A 19245-nucleotide genomic window follows, 5' to 3' on the forward strand; every position below is an offset into this window, starting at 1 on the left:
CAAACCTGTGACAGATGCTGAACTAGTTTTTATGCAGAAGAATTTAGGACCTCAGCACTGGAGCCTGAGCTCCACAGTCCATGGTGGGCTTTACCTTTTCTGATCCTTCTGACTGTAGATAAAAATGGAGCCTAAATAGAGAACCCCAAACTCATTCCACCATATTGCTGAAACTGTTCCAGTCCCTGAAAAAACCCTCTCTGGAAGCTGGATGGTTTCACCAAAGAGGAACACACACCACTGAGATGTGTATTTATTAATAACCACCAAATTTGGTACTTTATTACAAAATAAAATTGGCATGTTTAAACAACCAACTAATGCAAGGCCCCTTGGAGAGTCATTACTTTTTAATTCTGGAAATTAGAGTTCTTCACTCATTTTGTATACAGGAAATCAATTGCTTCCTAAATAGCTTGAGACAACCAACCAACCAACCAACAAACCACTACCACCCATCCTGCCAATAATTATTTTTAACTCACTTGCTTGAACATTTAATATTGTCTGTCCTGGGGTTATTATGGAGAATTAAAATAAAAAAAAAATTAACAAGAGAAGTATTTTGTGCTGCATCTGGAAGCAGTTAATTAGCAAATGAACTGGAAATAAGTAAGATCTTCTCACTGCAGGATCTGTGCTGGAGCCTTTTGCCATAAATAGCAACTACTTGGTGCCACAGAGAAGGGAGCAGAAAGGGACCTGCCTTCATGTTGGTACCAAGGATGTTGACATTGAGTTGAAGCTTTGCAGAGGATTAAGGGGAAAAAAATAATGAATGGAATGAAAGGAAGAAGGGATCAAAGGTGGCGGATTGAAACATTAGCTCTGTGTGTATCTACATATGGGAGCATCCGTGCTAAGACCTCTGTAGGGGTCAGATGCTATTCTGTGATCAGCTGTCTGGGGTTAATGAATGTAGGGATTGAAATTGGCTGTGGGGATAATGAAAGTGTTTGTGTGTGTGTGCACAGACATGTGAGGGGCAGATTCAGCACCCTGCATTTCGCGTCCTCATTTGTGGAAGCTGCTGAGCTGCTCATCCTAAGGGAAAACAGCTTGAGGCCACTTAGCTGCACCCCAAAGACAAGGATATAAAGTAGTCAATGTGCAACTCAGCCTCCTACCCAGTCCCACAAGTCCTTCTTGCTGACAGATCAGGCTTTTGAATGGTTCTTTCCATACAGTTGGATGAATTTTGGCTCTTCCGAATGGAAGGAGCGAAGACGAGCAGGCGTCTCTGATTACACAGCCAGCCAAGCATGGCATTGCCTGTGCCAGCTCCTGCTTCTCCTTCCTGCCAACTAACCCCAGGCTTGGCCTCCAGCAATCTCACCAGCCCATGCCAGAGCCTCTCTGAAGATCAGAACCTGGCAAAGACTTTGCAAAGAGCTCAGCCAACAACCTTGTCCGTGGTGTAGCTCCCGATTCTCTGGCCCAGGTACTCCTAGAGCAGAGCCTGTCCATCTGCCAGAGCCTGAAGCAGATTTCAGCCTGGCAGAACTCACCTGGGCTCCCATCAGACTCTCTGTCACCACTGAGGTAACACAGGCTGTGTGGAGATCCCAACACTGGTGTGCAATGTCTGAATGTCCTCCCACCACTGTTGTTGAGAGAGTTGAGGTGGAGGAGGAAGGTGTGGGCAAACTGATGCTGTGCTTCTCTGACCTCACTGCAAACCACAGAGGGCAGCAAAGGTGAAGCTCCTTCAGTGACAGGAGGTTATTTTCACAGAGGTTGCCACAAAAAAATCCTGCCCTCTTGGTAGCGTGAGGGTCATGCAAAGCTGGAGTGGCACAGGCAAGTGTGCTGCTCTGCCACACAACCTTTTCCCCTGGCCCCTGCACAGCAGTAACTAATTAAGCCAGTCTGAAAATCAAGCCACAGCAGGATGAAAACCAAGGAGAACCTTTATAGAGTAGACCAAATGCACACAGATCTATGAGAGTCTTTCAATTAAGGGAGTGATCAAACAGAATGTAACAGGTAAGATGTGACAGGACAAGAGGAAATGGCCTCAGGTTGTGCCAAGGGAGGTTTAGATTGGATATTAGGAAATATTTCTTCCCTAAAAGGGTGGTCAGGCATTGGAACAGACTGCCCAGAGAAGTGGTGGAATCACAATCCCTGGAAGTGTGGATGTGGCACTTGGGGACATGGTTTAGTGGTGGAACTGGCAGTGCTGGGTTAATGGGTGGGCTCGATGATCTTAGAGGTCTTTTCCAACCTTAACAATTCTCAGATCTAAGACAGCAGCAGCAATTCCCCCCTTTCCACATGGATTGTTCCTGAGGTGCTGTTTCATCCCTAGCAGGACACACAGTAAGCCAGCACGTCCCCACCACTGACACAGAATCTCTGCCATTCAGGACCACACAGGGAGGCAGGACAGGATTCAGAAGCAGGTGTTGACTTCTTACCTCCAGATCCCTCAGGACTGGATGATCTTCGATGCCAGGGAAAAGCACCCTCATGGTGTAGGTTCTGTAATCAAGGAAAGGGATCCCGGCTCCATCCAGGTCACTTGTCAGCTCATGAATATCTGTCTGTAGCTCTGCAAAGGCTGGCACAAAAAAGGGAACAACTCCTGTAGGAATGACAGCCCAGATCTCCCTCACCACGATGGGAAAGACCCGCAGACCCACATGCAGGAGACAGCTGGAGAAGCAACATATGGAGAGGAACAAGGTGGTGGACAGGAACAGTGCCACCACCTTAGCTGTGACACAGCCTTTCCCCAGGGATATGTGCCAGAGACCTCTCTGGACTGTGAGTCAGCAAATGCAGTTAGGACAGAGTGGAGGGAGGCCGGGCTTAGGGAAAACACACCAAGTCAGACAGGCTTGAGCCACACCCCAGGGGCTCAACACTCTCTTCGCTGGTGCTGTTTAGGCTCAAAGCTTTGTGGCTGGAGGACTCTTGTCTACCAACACTGCCAGTGTCAGCCTGCCTTCCCCATCCTACCTTCTTTGCACTCCAGTGCCACCCTGGACTCCAGGTTGTCCATCTGCATCTGCAGGCGCTTGAGGGTGAGGTCGCTCTCCCTGGATTTGCGCTTGTAGGCGATCAGCACGGCCACGATGAAGATGATGAGCAGCCCCCCAGCCACTGCAATGCTGACAATGGCTGGCAAGCTGAGGGGGCTGTCTGGAGAGATGTAGACCATCCCTGGGGAGAACTCCATCCCTCCTACACGAGCCTAGGGGGAAAGCAGGGAAGAGTTGCGTTGAAACTGTCAGACCAACAGGAGCACAGAGGAACTCCATCATCTCCTTGGCTAAGGCTCAATGATGACCTCTTGTCTCCCAAGCCTAAAAGGAAAGTATTTGGATAAAGAACAGCTTAAAAAAGCCTGAAATGCCACACAGAATCATCTCTGCCGGCACAGTGACCATGAACCCAACCAACACAGGGCTTGTGGTGAGACCAGTCACCAGTCTCAATTTCCTGGCTGGGTATCAGTTCGGATTTCATTCTGTGTTTTCCATTCCTTGTCCTCAACACCACGTTTTGCTGGGCACTGATGTCTCTTAGTCCAAAAATATACAGAGACACAAAGCTCATGGTTCTGGTCTGATGGGTCCTAACCCCACAATGGGGCAGGGGACACCTGACCCAACCACTGCAGTGGGACTGCAGAAATCAGTGTCACTGTTTGCATTTGACTCTTCCATCAGATAAAACTGTATCTGGAAGCCTCTGAGATATTAAAAACACCCCAAAACTACAATGGCCACAAAGCCTGGCCCATGCTCTTTACAGTCCCTTTCTTAGCCACACATTGGCATGATGAAGCTTTTCACCATTGGGACAGGGAGTTGAACACAGCTTTTTGTTTTCCATGCACTTCCAGAGGTTCCCAGAGGTGCTTCCAGCCTCTGGAAGAAGCTGGTGTGTGAAGACCTTTCTTTTAACAACCATAAAAAAACCCTGAAGCCATTCCTGCTGTGAGCCCAACAAAATGTTCTGCTGAAGCAGGTCTGTTAGGAGCCCATTTTACAACATGAACACCACTTCCAACAGCAATCCCACAGGATCCTGCTTGCTCAAGGCTGCTACAAGGTTGTTCAAAGCTGTTTGTAGAGCAGACTCAGTTGGAGTGCTGAGGGAGAAGCTCTGCTGAGTAGCCTGAAGTGTAAAAGAAGGTTGTAGTGAAGACCACAGGGTTGAGTATTTCCTACTCCCCCTGAAACTGAGACCACTGCAGAGTGCAATTAAACTTCTTCCCCTGTTATGAGGAGCATCCCTCGTGTTTCCAGCTCCCACAGCAGCTGGTGGAAACACCTCCCACAGCCAAGTTTGGTGGCCAGCCTTGTCCTGGTTGATGAACTGGCTCTCAGTTCATCAGTCTGTCTCCAGACACACATTAATCCCAAGCCTCCCAGGCCTCAGCTCAGGCAGCTACTCAGGTTTCCTCTCTAGGTTGAAGGAGGAAGGAACTGGCCCAAGGAGGAAGGGTTGGAGCCAGGAGAAGAGACTATGGAGCACAGTCATGGACTAGTGAAGAGTTTTCCAGCTGTTCATCACTACAATCCTTTCTGGGGACGTGAATCTGGGTGACCCCACCATGTCCCAGAAATCATTCCAGTCCCAGGTGCAGCCTCAGAGATGTCCCCTTTGCTCTACCACCAGGTGCAGGCTGCTCCTTAGTGGGTCCTGGCCAAAATCACCCAGCTACAACCCTCATATCATGGTTGGGACAAAACTGAATGTTTGAAGATACCTAATTTCCATCCCCAAGGCCCTTTCATGCCATTTTGGGATGGGTTCTAGAAAGATAACCATGCCCACAGTGAGAATGAACCCAAACCTAAATTTATCTGACCAGGTAATAAAGATGGCCATTCCTACAACATGACACTGATGACTTGTGGAGCATCTTCAGTGGCCAAGGAACAACCCATGCCAGTTGAGGAGACAGCAGTAACTAGTTTGTTCCATCTCTTTCAAGATCCAAGACTCAACTCACACATAAAACCTGCACAGGGCAGAGGTTTGGGATTGGTACGTGACCTGCTCAGCAGATCAGACAATCTCCCAAACTCACATCCTGATCCATGCACTTAAAGCTCTTCCCTTTTACTGTAGACCACTGTTCCAAACCCTCTCACCAAAAGCTTGCACAGTTTCCTTCCTGTCACAGTGGATCAATAAATGGATTCATCCTATTTCATTTTCTCTTTCCAACAGCGGCCCTTTTCCTCCAAGCCCTTCAGTCAGATGAATCCATTCAGGGAGTACCAGACTAGGATCAAACAAGCCCATCCCAAATCCCAGTGCAGGTCTGTCCTCAAAGCTCAGAGAACAGCCCATCTCCATGGGTGGGATTCCTCTCTCCAAAATATTCCACGTGCACATCCGAGTTAGACATTCCAGCACAATTTCAGAGGCAATAAAGAGAAAAAGCACTTTCAGGATGTGATTTATGTGAGCTGCTTTTGACACCTCATCTGACATGAGGATGAGAGATTTGATTCAGTGGAAGTTCCCACTTCTCTCCATTAACGATGAGAGGATTTGGTCTAACGAAGTGTGTTCCTCTCTAAAGGTGGTTTCAACACTGGGAAGGTCTCACCATCCACAGGTGAAACTGCAACGATGTGAGGGAATCTGTCTCTTGAAGAAGAAAGCCTATGAGGCTGCAATATTTGAGCATTTCAAAGAAAAACAAGCAAATATATACACATAACCCTCCATTCTTTCTTGGGCCATGGAGTGGTTCTGGAGGGAGCTGTTTACACCTTCCAGAAGACTGACCATGAACCCTCCATATTACCAAACAACACTTTAACCACCTGTTAAGCCTATTAATCATGAATTTGTTCTAAAGGGCACTATGGCAGACATCAGTTTTCTCCAACAAAGACTTAGGGGGTCACCTGTAGCAGTTCAGGAGCTCCTGTTGTGCAAAACTTGACTGTGGTGGTGTCCTTTTGGTGTGAGTTTGTCCTGGCCAAATGGCAGTGTCTAAGTTAGGATGCCCTGAACTTTAACTGCCATATTTGACCATCTCTCTATTCACTATACAAAGAATCCAGTGTGAATTCCTGGACATAAGCACCTGGATTAGATACCAGGATCCCTTCAGATGCCTCCCACATCTTTGCTCCAGATCTTCTCCAGCACAGCTACTCACAGAACTTTCTTATGTCTCTTCCTTTTCCTTGGAAAAAAACTTGCCTCTGAGTTTTAGTCAATCTTTTCTTTAACCATTGCTCAGGCCTTTTATTTCTTTCCTTTTTTTTTTCAAATGCTGAACGCTGTCATTGTACAAAGACAGCTGAACTAGATCACAAGAATGTTGACATCAATGTGTGTCATTGTCACCGCTCCTTCCCTTAGAAATAATCTCTGTGCTGAAATGGTTGATTCGCTCCCGTGGCCCCCTCTCAGATCTTGGCCATCTCACTTTGCAAGAAAGGGTTTGTTCAACAATCTGCTCAAGGTCACACAGTAAATCACTGGCAGAAACAGGAGGAGGACCTGGGAGATCTACCTGTCAATTCTCCTGACCATCAAAGGGATGTTCATGTGCAATACGGGGATATATTTTGTAGCAGCCTGAGCAACAGAGATGCTGTGCCAGGCTGGAGGAGGCATCTCCCAGCCCAGCTGTCCCCTGTTCAGCTCCAGATGCAAAGTCCATCCTTGAGCAATGGCCTCCATCACAGGTGACCTTCTGCATTTGGTTCCCAGCCCAGATGCTGTCCAAGTGTTGCCTCTGCGTTGGTAGTTGAATAAAATCTGTAACTTGTCCCTAATATCGACGCTCATTAACAGGCTTCAATGTCATCATCTTCTCATCTTTCCAATAATATCTCTCCTTTGACCAGCACCCTCAAAAAGGGATTATTTTTTAATCTTTGGGCTTCATTTCAACTGTCCCAAGCTGCAGGAGCAGGGGAGTCTTCCCAATTAGTAGAACCTGAGCAGATGTTCATCCTCTCTGATCCCCACGGAACGATCATTGCTCACCTGACTTGGAGTTTTCTCTCTCTAGGGCTGGCTCTGCCCACCTCTGACTGACCATATCTTTAATTATGTCCATGAAAATGACAGGGAACATCCATTGCTGTGTTCAAAAACTTTGGTGTTCACACGGAGAAAAATCTCTCACTTTATTATTGCTCCTCTTGGAGTGTCTTAATGTGCTTTACAATGAAACCAGAGTCCTGAGCTATTTGCATGGCTGAAAAGGATTATTACCTCTATTTTCCAGATGACAAACTTTGGCAGGGAGAAGTCAAGTAGCCAATGTGAGGTCTCCCAGCAGCAGCCACAAACAAGACCCAAAATGGTCATCAGAAACTCTGTTTACTAAAAGTTCCCAGAAAACTCTGTTTTTAAAGAGCAATGCAGTTCATCTCCATCATCTACAAGTCTCACTGCACTGAAATAAATAAATATGTGACAGATGCAGCTTTGGGAGGGCAACAGAGAGGTGGAAAAAAGTTGTTCAAAAGGGATAAGAAACACTGATGTCAGTTGTCAGCTTTTGTTGTTTCCACCCACAGGTTGGTACAGCTCCAGTGAGTTTGCTGATGTGCTGTTTATCAGGCAACAGCATCGAGGAATGCAAATTACTGAGAGGAAAGTAAAGAAGGAGTAAATAAAACAGCTGGGAGGGGAGGAGAGGCTCCCTCTGATGTAATCACTAAGTTCATTCTTCACACGTTCCAGGAAGGATGTGCAGGAGTACACTGAGTTTTACAGATATTAAAACAGCACAGTTCAGTCACACTGTTGTCCATATCCTGCTGGTTTTTTCCTTTCCTACATTAAGGCAAATTGTAGCCACCAGCATGTCAGTAACTGCTGGGGCTGTGCTGAATTTAACCAAGAATGTCATGTAGGAACATATTACATATATGGTATCTCATGAGCATCAAAGGTTCACATAGTTCATAAAAAACCAGAGGAGGGGTAAACTTTCCTAAAGGGTTTTCATTATGTAAAGTTTTTCACTGTCCACAAACACCTCCAGGTCACTCTTCTACTTCACAGAATCACAGAATCACAGACTATTCTGAGTTGGAAGGGACGCACAAGGGTCATCAAGTCCAACTCTTAAGTCAATGGCCCACATCGGGGTTTGAACCCATGACCTTGCCATTATTACAACCAAGTTTTAACCAACTGAGCTCATCTCAGGGTTCTCCAAGTTACCCTTGAAGGGAATATTATATCAAAAAGGGACCCTTATATTTCCAGGAAGGCAAATGATGCAAACTCTTTGGAGATTTCTCCCAGCTCTTCAGCATTGATGTGCCCTCCCAAGCCACCCAGAGAGTAGAGGCTGAGGCTCAAGCACCACTTACCATCACCTTGTGCCTTCCAATGAGGTTTGGGGACTCACAGAGCAGCTGCACATCTGACACGGTCACTGCACAGGGCTTCTCACCAACCAGAACGGTGTAGTTCAGCTTGGCATTCCCTCCTGCCACCGGTGGGATCAGGTTCTTGCCCTGCACAGAAAAGAATATCCCCCCACAAAATCAAATAAACATCAGGAAAGAGTTTTCTTTCCCCGCCCAGTTCAGTCCTGGGACACAAGTCTTGATGTTACACTTGATAGTTGTGGATGCCCCAACTCTGGAAGTGTCCAAGGACAGATTGGACAGGGCTTGGAGCAACCTGGGATAGTGGAAGGTGTCCCTACCCATGGCAGGGGCCTGGAATGAGATGGTCTTTAAGGTCCCTTCCAACCCAAACCATTTTGTGGTTGTTATGACATTTGCAGTTCCCCATTTGCACAGAGAGGACGAGCCAGTTCAGAAAGTCCTGCAGGGGCCAACAGGGCTGCAGGCTCAGATCAGTCACAACAGCCTGTCCTGCTCCTCTCTCCCTCGAACTGGATTAGAGAGGTTGCATTTCAGTCTTGGACAAGAAAGTTCTCACAAAACACAGCCAGGCAAGGAAGTCAGACCCCCTTCCAAACCTGCAAGGAGCATTCTGCAGGTACAATCATCTGCACAGAATCATCTGCAGGCACAGAAATGCTGCATCAAAAATTCCTTCTCTGCATCGCTGTTCAGATTATAGAAATGCCAGAGGACTGGTTTGGGTTTAAACAGGGAGGAGAGGAAGGTCTTGCAAACCCAAAAGAGTAATAGTTGGGTATTTAATTGTCAGCTCTGTTGCAATGGTAGGAAATGTTCCCTGGTGAACAGCAGTTGCCACCAGCTCAGGCTGCACACAGACAGTTACAGAAGGAGTTGAAACCTCTTGGTTGTGGGTACTGGCAGGGGGTGGTGTTGGCACATGGTGACTGATAAGATGCAGAATGGCAGGGGCAAGGAATGGAGGAGATTTCTGGGATACAACTGGGATGCCACCATGATTTGTGGGGTGCTGGCAGGCACAGAGAGGCAACAGACAGCATGTGTTTGTCCTTCCTCACCCAGCCTTTGGTCCCCATCTCACCTTCAGTATGATGGGACTCCCTGGCTTCAGCTCCAGGATCCCCGAGGGATTGAAAACCTCGAAGATGGGGTTGGGGTAGTAGGTGAAGTTGGTTTTGTTGAGGATCAGCAGGGACTGCACGTTGTCAAGGATGAAGCCAAACTCTTCTGGACGCTCAGCGAGCTCAGACTGGTGGTTGGGGTCCACAGCCAGCGCCGGAGCCTGGCAGGTCATCTCAGTGCTGTTCTGCACTTCACAGTTCTGGGGAAAGAAACCCAATACAAGGAGTGTGGGTGGAAAATGCCCCTCATGGTTGGCAGAGGCCACCCAGTGACATGCTGGGGGACAAGGAGGGGCAGAACTTTGTTGTTGTGGTACACGTTGGGGCTCCACTGCTTCACATTCCCCAGCCCCATTACAAAATCAAGGCTGGGAAGGGATTAGGAAAGCTCTGCTGGGGCAGGTGTGTGGAGAAGTTTGCACTTCAATTGGGCATCTTATGGCTTTGGGATTGCTCTCTCTCCATATCTTTTTTAATTTTTTTTTTTTTTTACAACACAGACTAGTCAAAGCTTCTCTGTCACACTGCAATTAGATCTCACACTGTGCAGTCACTCCAAAAGTGTTTGTACAGTGCATGCTCAGTTGTGCTCAAGATTCCAATTTGAACATCAGGTTACCTGAAACAAATCCCAGGAAGTTGGAGAAGGGGAAGACAAAAGGATAAGTCTCAGGAGACCCTCAAGTTTCGTTCCAGCCCTGCCAAAAAACCTTCTTTGTTTTGTGTGTTTGAGAAAGGAGTAAAAGATTGTGAAAGGTGTTTTACCCTGACTAAGGACTAGGAATTACATGCCTGGTTGTCCTTTAGGACTTGAGCCTTCATTCTCCCATATCATAGTTGGTACCTCAATGCATCCTGGTCTCACCAGGAGCCAATAGGATCTTGGGGAAACAACACCAGCTCTGTGGGATTCCAGCTGTGCTTGACATGAGAATCTTCTCCAAACTAGTCTGATACCTCCAGCATTGAGACTACATTCATGATCACACGTGACATAACCCAAGGGCTAACAGGTTCAAATCAGCAGAGAAGTGACTTGGACCAGCCAGTTTCATTTTGGGAAGTCAGTCAGATATTCTTTGCTGTAGCAGCTTTTCCAGGGAGGAAAAGGCACTGAAGCTCTTCCCAGCACAAAACTGAATTCTACTTGAGCATGTGTGAGGTGATGGATTGGCTTCATCATCTGCACAGCACAGGATTGTTTGAGACCAGTGTCAGGCAGGAGCTGGAGTCTGCTGGGAGAAGAAGCCCTGCAGGCTTCTAATCCTGCAGGAAAGCTGAGAAGGGTTTGGCTGTGCTGCACCAGGAAGAACAACCCATCACCCAAAAGTACCTATGAAGATGCATAAGCAGCTGGGCCAGGGTTCTCCCAGAGTTCATGGCAGACTGTTTGTCAAGGTTCACATCAGACCCAGAACCCAAACTCAACAGGTATATCCCGAATCTGAAGGGCATGAGAGGCAACCAAACTGCTTTGGGTTTGACTCCATGATCTCAGAGGTCTTCTTTCCCAGCCTAACTGATTCTGTGATTATGGAGATAATAACTCATGGCAGAGCTGGAATAAGACTGAAATTCAGGTGTCTCAATCTTCAAACTACAGATGCAAATGAATCTGCCCTGTATCTTCCTGCATTTTCTTTTTGGATCTATCACAGTTTTGCTGCTGTTGTGTGACAGCAGATTATTTGTTGTCTGGTGGAAATCTCATGGATTAATCTGAACACTTGAGAAATGCAGAGGATCTGGACTTTTTACTCCCACCCCAGTTAGCCCCTCTGTGGTGTTTATTTTTCATGCCTCTTCTTTTGGGATGGTCTTTCACACTTGGTCCCAGGAAGTGCTCATACACATCCAACACCTTTTCAGATGCTGTTGTATAGTCCCATCATCCAACCTACTGCAGGTCCCACCAAGTGCTGCCTATTCCTGAATCTCCTCATTGGAGGTGCCAAAGTCACACCTTTTACAGCTGTACCTGGAGCTCCTCAGCACCTACAGGTAAGTGGCTCCTTCTGAGCGAATTATCTCCCAGACCTTGGCTCTGCTGGTCTCCTCAGAGCTGTCTCTGATTCCTCAATAGCCACTAATTGAATTGGGCTGTAAATCTAACTGGTCAAACTCTTGCAGGATCCCAAATAGTTCCTGGAATGGACACATTAGTACCAAAGACTGTTATTCTACCCACAATGTGCTTAGTTAATGACATGAATTTGGGCCTTCTTATGCACAGGCATGGCTGATAAATAACACAAGTCACACTTATGCCAAGAGAGAGGACAGATGTCCTTGAGCCAACAGAAGAAACAGGCTTAGAGAAGACCAAGAGTTTCATTACACCTCTCTCCCTTCCCTCTTTGGTCCTATACTCCTTCAAGGATGAGGTAACGTTCTGGAAGGACATCATGCCCTCTTTTTGGGATGCAATTCCAAGCTCCAGAGCTGTCAGCCAGCCCCTACCACCCCTGTGGTGGTACCCCCTCCCCAGCCCAGTGGGCACACTCACGTTGACGTGCTCCTTTCCACCGTGCTTTGCCCGGATCTGAGGGTTCTGGATGAGGTCCAGGTGAGTCCCCCACACTGCAATGGGTGTGTTGCCACTAAAGAAGAAAGAGAAGAAAAGGATGAGTCCAGCTAACACATATCAGGACTGATGGCACCAGCAATGGGTGATCTGTGTTCCTAAAGGTTGGTTGCAAAGCTTCTGACTATGTCTCGTAGTGCCATAGGGAGGAAAGGAAGAACAAAACAAACAAATGATTTTTCATTCACTCATAAGGAGAGGAATAAATAAAAACATGTTTTTTCCTAAAACTGTCACATAAGCAGCATCTGGGTGTTTTTCATTGTTAGGACTCAGCAGCCACAAGAGTTGGTAATGGGAAGGAGAGTGGACATTTAACAGGGGTTCTTCATAATGGTCCATGGGCTTTATCTCCTGTGTCACATCAATCCGTCATTGAATATCCTGAGTTGAAGGGACCCTCAAGGATCATTGAAGTCCAACTGCTGGTTCTGCACAGAACAGCCCAAAAATCCCACCATGTGTCTGAGAGCACTTCACAAATGCTCCTTGAGCTCTGGCAGCCTTGGGGCCACGACCACTTCACTGGGGAGCCTGTTCAGTGCCCAAACCAAAAAGCCCTTTTAGATACTGTGCCATCCAAGCAGCTCTTGAGGATTCAGCGCTACCTTGGTTGAAGTTTGTAGTCCCACCTTGCATATTAAACCTGCTACAAAACATCACCTTGAATAAGAAAATGTTACCTCAGTGAACACTCTGGTGCTGCTGAGGAGCCCAGTCCTGCAGAATGTAGGAGAAACCAAGCCAAAGTCTTCAGCCTTGGTGTGCAGAAGGTATTGGCTTGGTTTCCATGTGGTGTTGGATCCAACATATGACAGAACAGAGATTTCCTGTTGCTGTGTCCCTTTGCTCAGACAAAGACCAATTTCCTGAGAAAACCAATTCCTACAAGCCACAGCCTACAAGCATCTGGGAGATCTTCTTACCTTTCTAACATCTCTCTCAGCCCAGCTTCAGATGGGGAGATGTAGATGGAACCCTTCTCATTGCCTGCAATCACTGTCACCAGAAGGAAACAGCTTTCAGAAACACCCTTCTCTCCTTTCCCTGCCTCTTCCAGCTGCAGCCACTGCTGCTGGTTGTGGGACTTCAGGGAGCAGAGGGGAGGGGGGAAGGAAACTGCAAAGGACCATTCCCAGGCTTTGAACACCATGTTAAGGGAAAGGATTCCCCACAGGCAGCTTTGGTCATCCCAAACTGGAGCAGCCTTGCTCTACCAGGGTGAGCTCTCCCTTTGCACCACGTGCTGGAAGAGGGGAGAGTTATCCAAGAAAGCAAAACCTGCAGCTGTTGGGGCTCACACAGCCAGGACAGGATGAGGAAATGTCATCAGCAGACAGCCCCATCTCTGAGGGTTTCCCAGGGTGAGGAGTGCTCTCATCAGAGTCAGCACCTGCCTCTGCAACTCCCCCTGGAAACTGTCCAGCACGTAATTTATTTCCTTCTGGGAATGGGAGGCCATGTGGAAATGGATGGGATTGTGAAAAGAAAGCTCAGAATCCCTTTCCTGCCTCCAGGTAAACCTAAACACACAGGAAAGGTGGAACACATGCATTATAAATGAGAAAACTCCAGAGAATAAACACTGTGAGGACGAAGCCAAGAGATCTGCCCCACTTCTGACCTTTGTTTTCCATGTTCCTCATTTGTCTTCCATTATTAATCAGATGGGGAGGTAGGAACGACTGCAAACAGCCATCTCTGCTCACAGAACAGCTATCAGGTTTCAGTGAGCTGGGCACAGATTTCATTTCAGCCCCTCCAGCTGCACCCACATCGCAAACCAAAGAGAACTGGCACAACCACGTCCTCCAGCAGGTGCTCCTGTGACCCTTCCCTGAGAGGTTCCTCATGGTCTTTCATTCAAGTCATGCCTGGACTGGTCCATGGTTAGGGCAACATTTGACCTTGAGTTTTGCACAGTATCTCAAATTCTTCCTCTCTGGAACCATCAGCTCTGATGGAAAATTCCTAATGGGAAATTTTATGAAGCAAACCCACGTTTTGCCACTTTCATGAGATCTGCTTGGATGGTTGAGTTTTCTTGAAAGCACAGGGGATCTCTTCTGAAGTCATACTCCTCCTTACAAGAGACTTTCAGAAAAAGTACTCTCTCCCCAAAATTCAGCTTCTCAGTAAGTATTCCTGATATCCTCAGGAGAAATACCAGGCAGAACTTGCTCACCAGGAACCACAAGAGAAATGTATTAACTAAGTTGTGCTTTCTCCACTGCCCTGGGTCTTCTGTATTTTTGGCTTTGAGCCCTCACAACAATAATTATTATTATATTATTACTGTCATCATCATTATTAATCCCTGATGATCCAAACTAGAAGGGATTTTGAATCTTTACTCAGCCAAAAGTTTTCCAGGTTCCAGACATATCCAGTGTGTGCACATACACAGAGATATGTGTGTGTCTATATAATTATAAATCCCTTTATTTAATCAACTAAGTCTGTGCACACAGTTCTAAACCCACGTGTTAAAAATTCTGTGTTTGGGTTGGAATCTGAGCTTGCAGGCTCAGACCACAGGTATTAAACACAGCCACAGCACAGGAGCAGAGAGGGGGGGAAAAAAAGGTGGTTGGTGAAGAGACAAAATCTCTCCCAAACCCTCTGTGGCTTGTAAATAAAACTGTTCCTTGTCTTAATAACCACCAGCCACTGGCTTTTGTGCCTGCACCTGAATGTCACATCCACCTCTTGACCAGGTCAGGTCAGAGCCTGGACACCTGGTTAGCCCAGAAAAATGACAGAGCTGCCAAGGGCTTCTTTCTGAATTTAACTCTTTACTGCCCCAAAAGCTCTGAGTATAATTTTCCTCTCTGCAGACTCAGGTAATTGCTGGATGTTGCTCAAATTAAACCCAAATCAAAAGTATTAATGGAGCCTCATAAAATTTTATTTACCTGCCAGCCCAGTGAGACTCCTTTTTTTTTGGCTATAGAAGTAAATTAGCAGTAATCTTTTCTTTATTGTCCTGGAGAATGACACTTGGAAAGGTTTTCAGCCAGGCCTGGTACAATCACTGATTTTGCAGAGCTGGTTTAGCAGCTCAGCCCCACAGCCAGGAGGGAGGGATCAGAGCAGCACAGTGGATTTGCTGTCATGAATCATTCCACACAACAAACACACTCATGAACGGTCTCCACATCCAAATGTCTTGTCTAACTCATTTCTTGCTTCATTCTCAGGACTGGAGTTGGCTGTTCTTTCATCCAGCTCTGTGTGGAGGTGCTGACACCAGTGCTTGTCCCCACCATGACCTGCTGGATGGAGCTCCACAGTTAGAGGGCTTAACACTGTCCCTGACACCCTGATCCACCTTGGTAATCCTGGATATTCCATCTTCTCCCTCTGCACAGCCCTCCAAGGTTATGCACCTTGGGGATGACTCCAAAGTGCACCAGACAGAGGAAGAGATTGGGTAGGTCTGGTTAAAATGAGGCTCCTGTTATTGCTCAAGTAGGGGCTTTCTGATTTCAGACACTGAAGAAAGCAAAGGGTAGAGGTTGTACCTGAAGGTGTTTCCTCCCTGGAACTGTTCAAACCATCCCTGGAAGTGTTCAAAAGGTGTGTGGATGTGTCACTTGGGGATATGATTTAGTGGTGAACACAGTGATGTTTGGGTTAATGATTGGTCTTTTCCAACCCTAATGATCCTATGATTCCATGAATGAAGAGACAGGTGAAGTCCCAGTCATCCAGCCTTGCAGCTACGCACCCCAAAAAATAAGTTGGTACCACCTAAATAAGAACTTCATCTTAATTTCCTTTATTCTGGGAGGTGGGATGGGGATATCCAGTTCATCGAGCAATGGGACACAGAGTCCCTGCACCTCCAGGCTTTGCCAACACACCTGAAGCATCTCCTTGGCTGCTTCTTCATGTCTTGCTGGCAGCTTCAGCAGAGAAACCAAGGAGCAAACAGGCTCTGGAGAACCTCTCACCTCCCAGCCAGACCTGAGGCCAGAGGGAGGAAGGTGCCCCATTTTCTGGGGATATTAAGGAATTCACTCTCCTGGAGTGTCAGTCTTGCACCTTTTAAGCAGCACTGAACTCACTCTAATAACAAGGAAAGGAGTCAAGTGATTTCTCATTTCTCTGATAACGTGGGCTCTGACTGCAAATCAAAACCCCAAACAGAAACTCCCAACACTGAAGCTTCAGCCCAATGTGCAAGGACTCAATCTGGCTAAATCAGTAAATTCCCTCATGGTAATTAAAGGCACTAATTGATTTGTGAAAGTATCTTGGGGATGGGAGCTGAACTGGGGGGATTTACAAGCCCTGCTCTTAATCCTCAGAGACTCCAATCAGTCCAGCTTGACAGGGAAACAGGAACTGCCCTGGATGAAGGAGGAGAGACCAAGAGCTGTCATTTTGTATCTTTTCAAGGAAATATCCATGCATTTAATGACCAATTTCTCCTTTCCTGAGGCCAGTCCTGCAGGCTTCTGGGGGTGTTGGGAGGTCACTTTGATGTCTTCTAAACCAGGGCAAGTGCTGCTCTCAGACACCTTCATGTGAACCCTCTGAATTCACCAAAGCAGCATCCATGAGGTGAAGAGAAAAAGGGATCCCTAATGAGGAGGAAGCTTTTGGATAGGGCAGGGAATAAAGTGCCCTTTGTGTTTCACCTCAGGACAGAGCCCTGGGGCTTTCAGGAGTGATGGCCAAACCACACTGCTTAGACCTAAAGCATCAAATCCACGAAGGCTGAGGGAAATACAGGAATTGCAAGTCCAGAAAGGCTGTGGGAAAGGTAGGAATTCCTGCTTTCAAACCCAAGGGTGATTCCTTTCTCTAAGCACAGTTGTGACTTTTAGGTCTGGGTTTAAGGGATCAGTGACTGGTCCTGCTGCCAAGAAGTTTTGTTCTGGTAGTGAAGGCAGCACGAAGGGTCATTGAGGTTTGGACTATGCAGAGTTTATTTGGAGAAAAGCCCCTGCTCCTGCCCATCCCTCACCAGGATCTGTGGCTGTTTTGCCCCAGGGTACCCACGATTACAGACACACAGTGAGCAACTAAGGTGTTACAATCACACAATTCCCTGCTGGACTTTCAGTCTTCCCAGGAGGCAAATCCACCAGCCCTCATGGTCTTGGGCTCTGGGAAGGAGCTCTGCACAAACTCTTAGTGAACACAACACTTGGAAAGCAGTTTTCTGCACCAAGGGCCAGTATTATCCCAGCAATGGAAAACCATGGGAGGTGGCAGGAGGTTCTCATGGGATGCTCACCTGAAGATGCTCCACTCAGGCTCGATCCTCAGGATGGTTGGATCCTCTACATATTCATAGTGCAGCTCCTGATGTATCTTGGCCTTGTCCACTCTCACAGACACCTTCACCTTCTCAAAGCCCTCGTAGGAGGCAGTGGTGTTACAGACAATGTGCTTGGTGGATCTCCTGGGAGCAGAAGCAAATAAATATAAACCAGGTGCTGCCAACAGCAAATCAAATGGTGTCAAAGAGAGCCCAACTACCCATTCTCATGTCCTGTGACCCAAACCTATGCACTGTGAAGTGGTGAAACTCAGTGCTGCAGGAATATGCTGTGAACTGTTTATCTGAGGAAGTGGCATTGCCTTTTGATTAGTTTAACTAAAACCACAAGAGCCATCATTGCTCAGGTCTCAGAGTGAAATCTGAACCCCAAGGGAAGTCCAAACCAGACCTGTCTCCAGAAGTATTTCTCTGTGATTAAATATTTGATGGATGTTTCCTTCCTGCCTATGGACAGATGGAGCAGCAGCTCATAAAAGGGGTGTTTGCACCTCAGCCTTCCAGTCTGGGATCATAAAGTTTACTTTGCATTAAGACTTTAAGCCTTGTTTAAGTGCACTTTGGAAAGTGTTAATACAGTGGGAAGCATTTTAGGATTATACTCAAAGAGGATTCTGCATAAACCTTTCCTTTTTGGCTGGGCTCAAAACCAGCTCCAGGTCTACATTTTGCAGCAGCCCTTTCCTTGCAGAAAGCCAAAAATTCCAGGCTCCAAACACCCTCAGTCTCCCCAACCCTGTGATTTGTGATGCAGGCACATCTTATAGAGAGAGAGTACAAGTCACCTTCACTGGCTGCACCTTCCAGGTGCTCCCCAAATTCCCCTGAAAGACAAGGCTCAATCCTTCCCAAAATTCCCCTGTCTCTTCAATGAGCATCTCCAAGCAGCTGTGGGTGCCACTTGGCATTTTAAATCACAAGCTGTGACTTCACTCTCCCAAATTGGAGATGCTGAATCACACCAGAGTTATGCCAGGCAGCTCCAGAGGATCCCCACAGCCAGGAGAGGGAAGGGCATTGCCCCAGGGCGCTGCTCCCAGGTCTTCTGTGAATGAGCCCCCTCCTCTGCCAAGGACATTCTAGGAGAAATGTGCCAACTTCATCTTCAGCCTCCACCAACACTGGCAGCAAAATGTGTTGCACTGGGTTGTTTGGAGCTGCAGGAGCCCCTGGGAATGGGCCTGAGGCTCATTCTCACAAGGATCAGGGAACATTCAGCAGGTAACACTGACATTAAGCTTTTCTGAACCGCGATTGAACAGGAGCCAACCCAGAGCTAAAATGTTGCAAATCATCCATTTCTTAGCACTGCAGGACTATTCTGGGATAAAAGGGAGGTGGTTTAATGCTCAGAACTGATGTTGTCAGATTTTCTTTGTCACCTCTCCTAAAGCAGGGACATGAAAATGAATCTTTTCAACGACGTACTCCCAGAGCAAGTAGCAACGCGCGGGACCGTGGAGAATTGTAGTGAGATTTGACAAGAGGCCACGGGAAAAAGCACATCAAATACCAATCAAAACAATGAAATAAATCCTATTTCCACTCCCCAAAACATGCTCAGTAAGGCTGTGCATGGTGCAGAATGCACAAGTCCCACTGCTGCACAGACATGGCCACGGGCAAAGGAGGCACTTGAGGGAGAGGTTTCCTGGGCTGCAGGAGCCTCTTGAGTGTAATTGCTCACATCTCTCACACTCAGGCATGAAGAGGAGGAAGGACTCATCTGTACCTGTAGAAGAGGCAGGGCTGTCTCCCAAAGGTCACGATGACATTGCTGCCAGCGTTGAGGTTGTTGCCTGTGATTGTCACCTGGGTGCCACCCGACACTGGTCCCCTCTTCGGCTTCAGGTCAGAGAGTGTCAGAGTCTGGGAAGACAAAGGGTGGGGTTGAAAACACAGCAG

General features: G+C 47.2%; 1 protein-coding gene across 1 annotated transcript in view; it reads right to left on the reverse strand.

Annotated features, from left to right (window-relative positions):
* The window catches only part of PLXNA4 (plexin A4), a 538710-nt gene that overhangs the window by 53811 nt on the left and 465654 nt on the right, over nucleotides 1–19245 (reverse strand). The window contains exons 15-21 of the mRNA XM_071552881.1: nucleotides 19073–19209; nucleotides 17296–17463; nucleotides 11970–12063; nucleotides 9424–9663; nucleotides 8319–8465; nucleotides 2965–3199; nucleotides 2421–2563 (exon numbers count right to left, since the gene is read on the reverse strand). Coding sequence (XP_071408982.1) covers nucleotides 2421–2563; nucleotides 2965–3199; nucleotides 8319–8465; nucleotides 9424–9663; nucleotides 11970–12063; nucleotides 17296–17463; nucleotides 19073–19209 — 1164 coding nt within the window. The remainder of the gene's footprint in view (nucleotides 1–2420; nucleotides 2564–2964; nucleotides 3200–8318; nucleotides 8466–9423; nucleotides 9664–11969; nucleotides 12064–17295; nucleotides 17464–19072; nucleotides 19210–19245) is intronic.

Source organism: Pithys albifrons, chromosome 3, assembly GCF_047495875.1.
Source record: "Pithys albifrons albifrons isolate INPA30051 chromosome 3, PitAlb_v1, whole genome shotgun sequence".
NCBI lineage: Eukaryota > Metazoa > Chordata > Aves > Passeriformes > Thamnophilidae > Pithys > Pithys albifrons.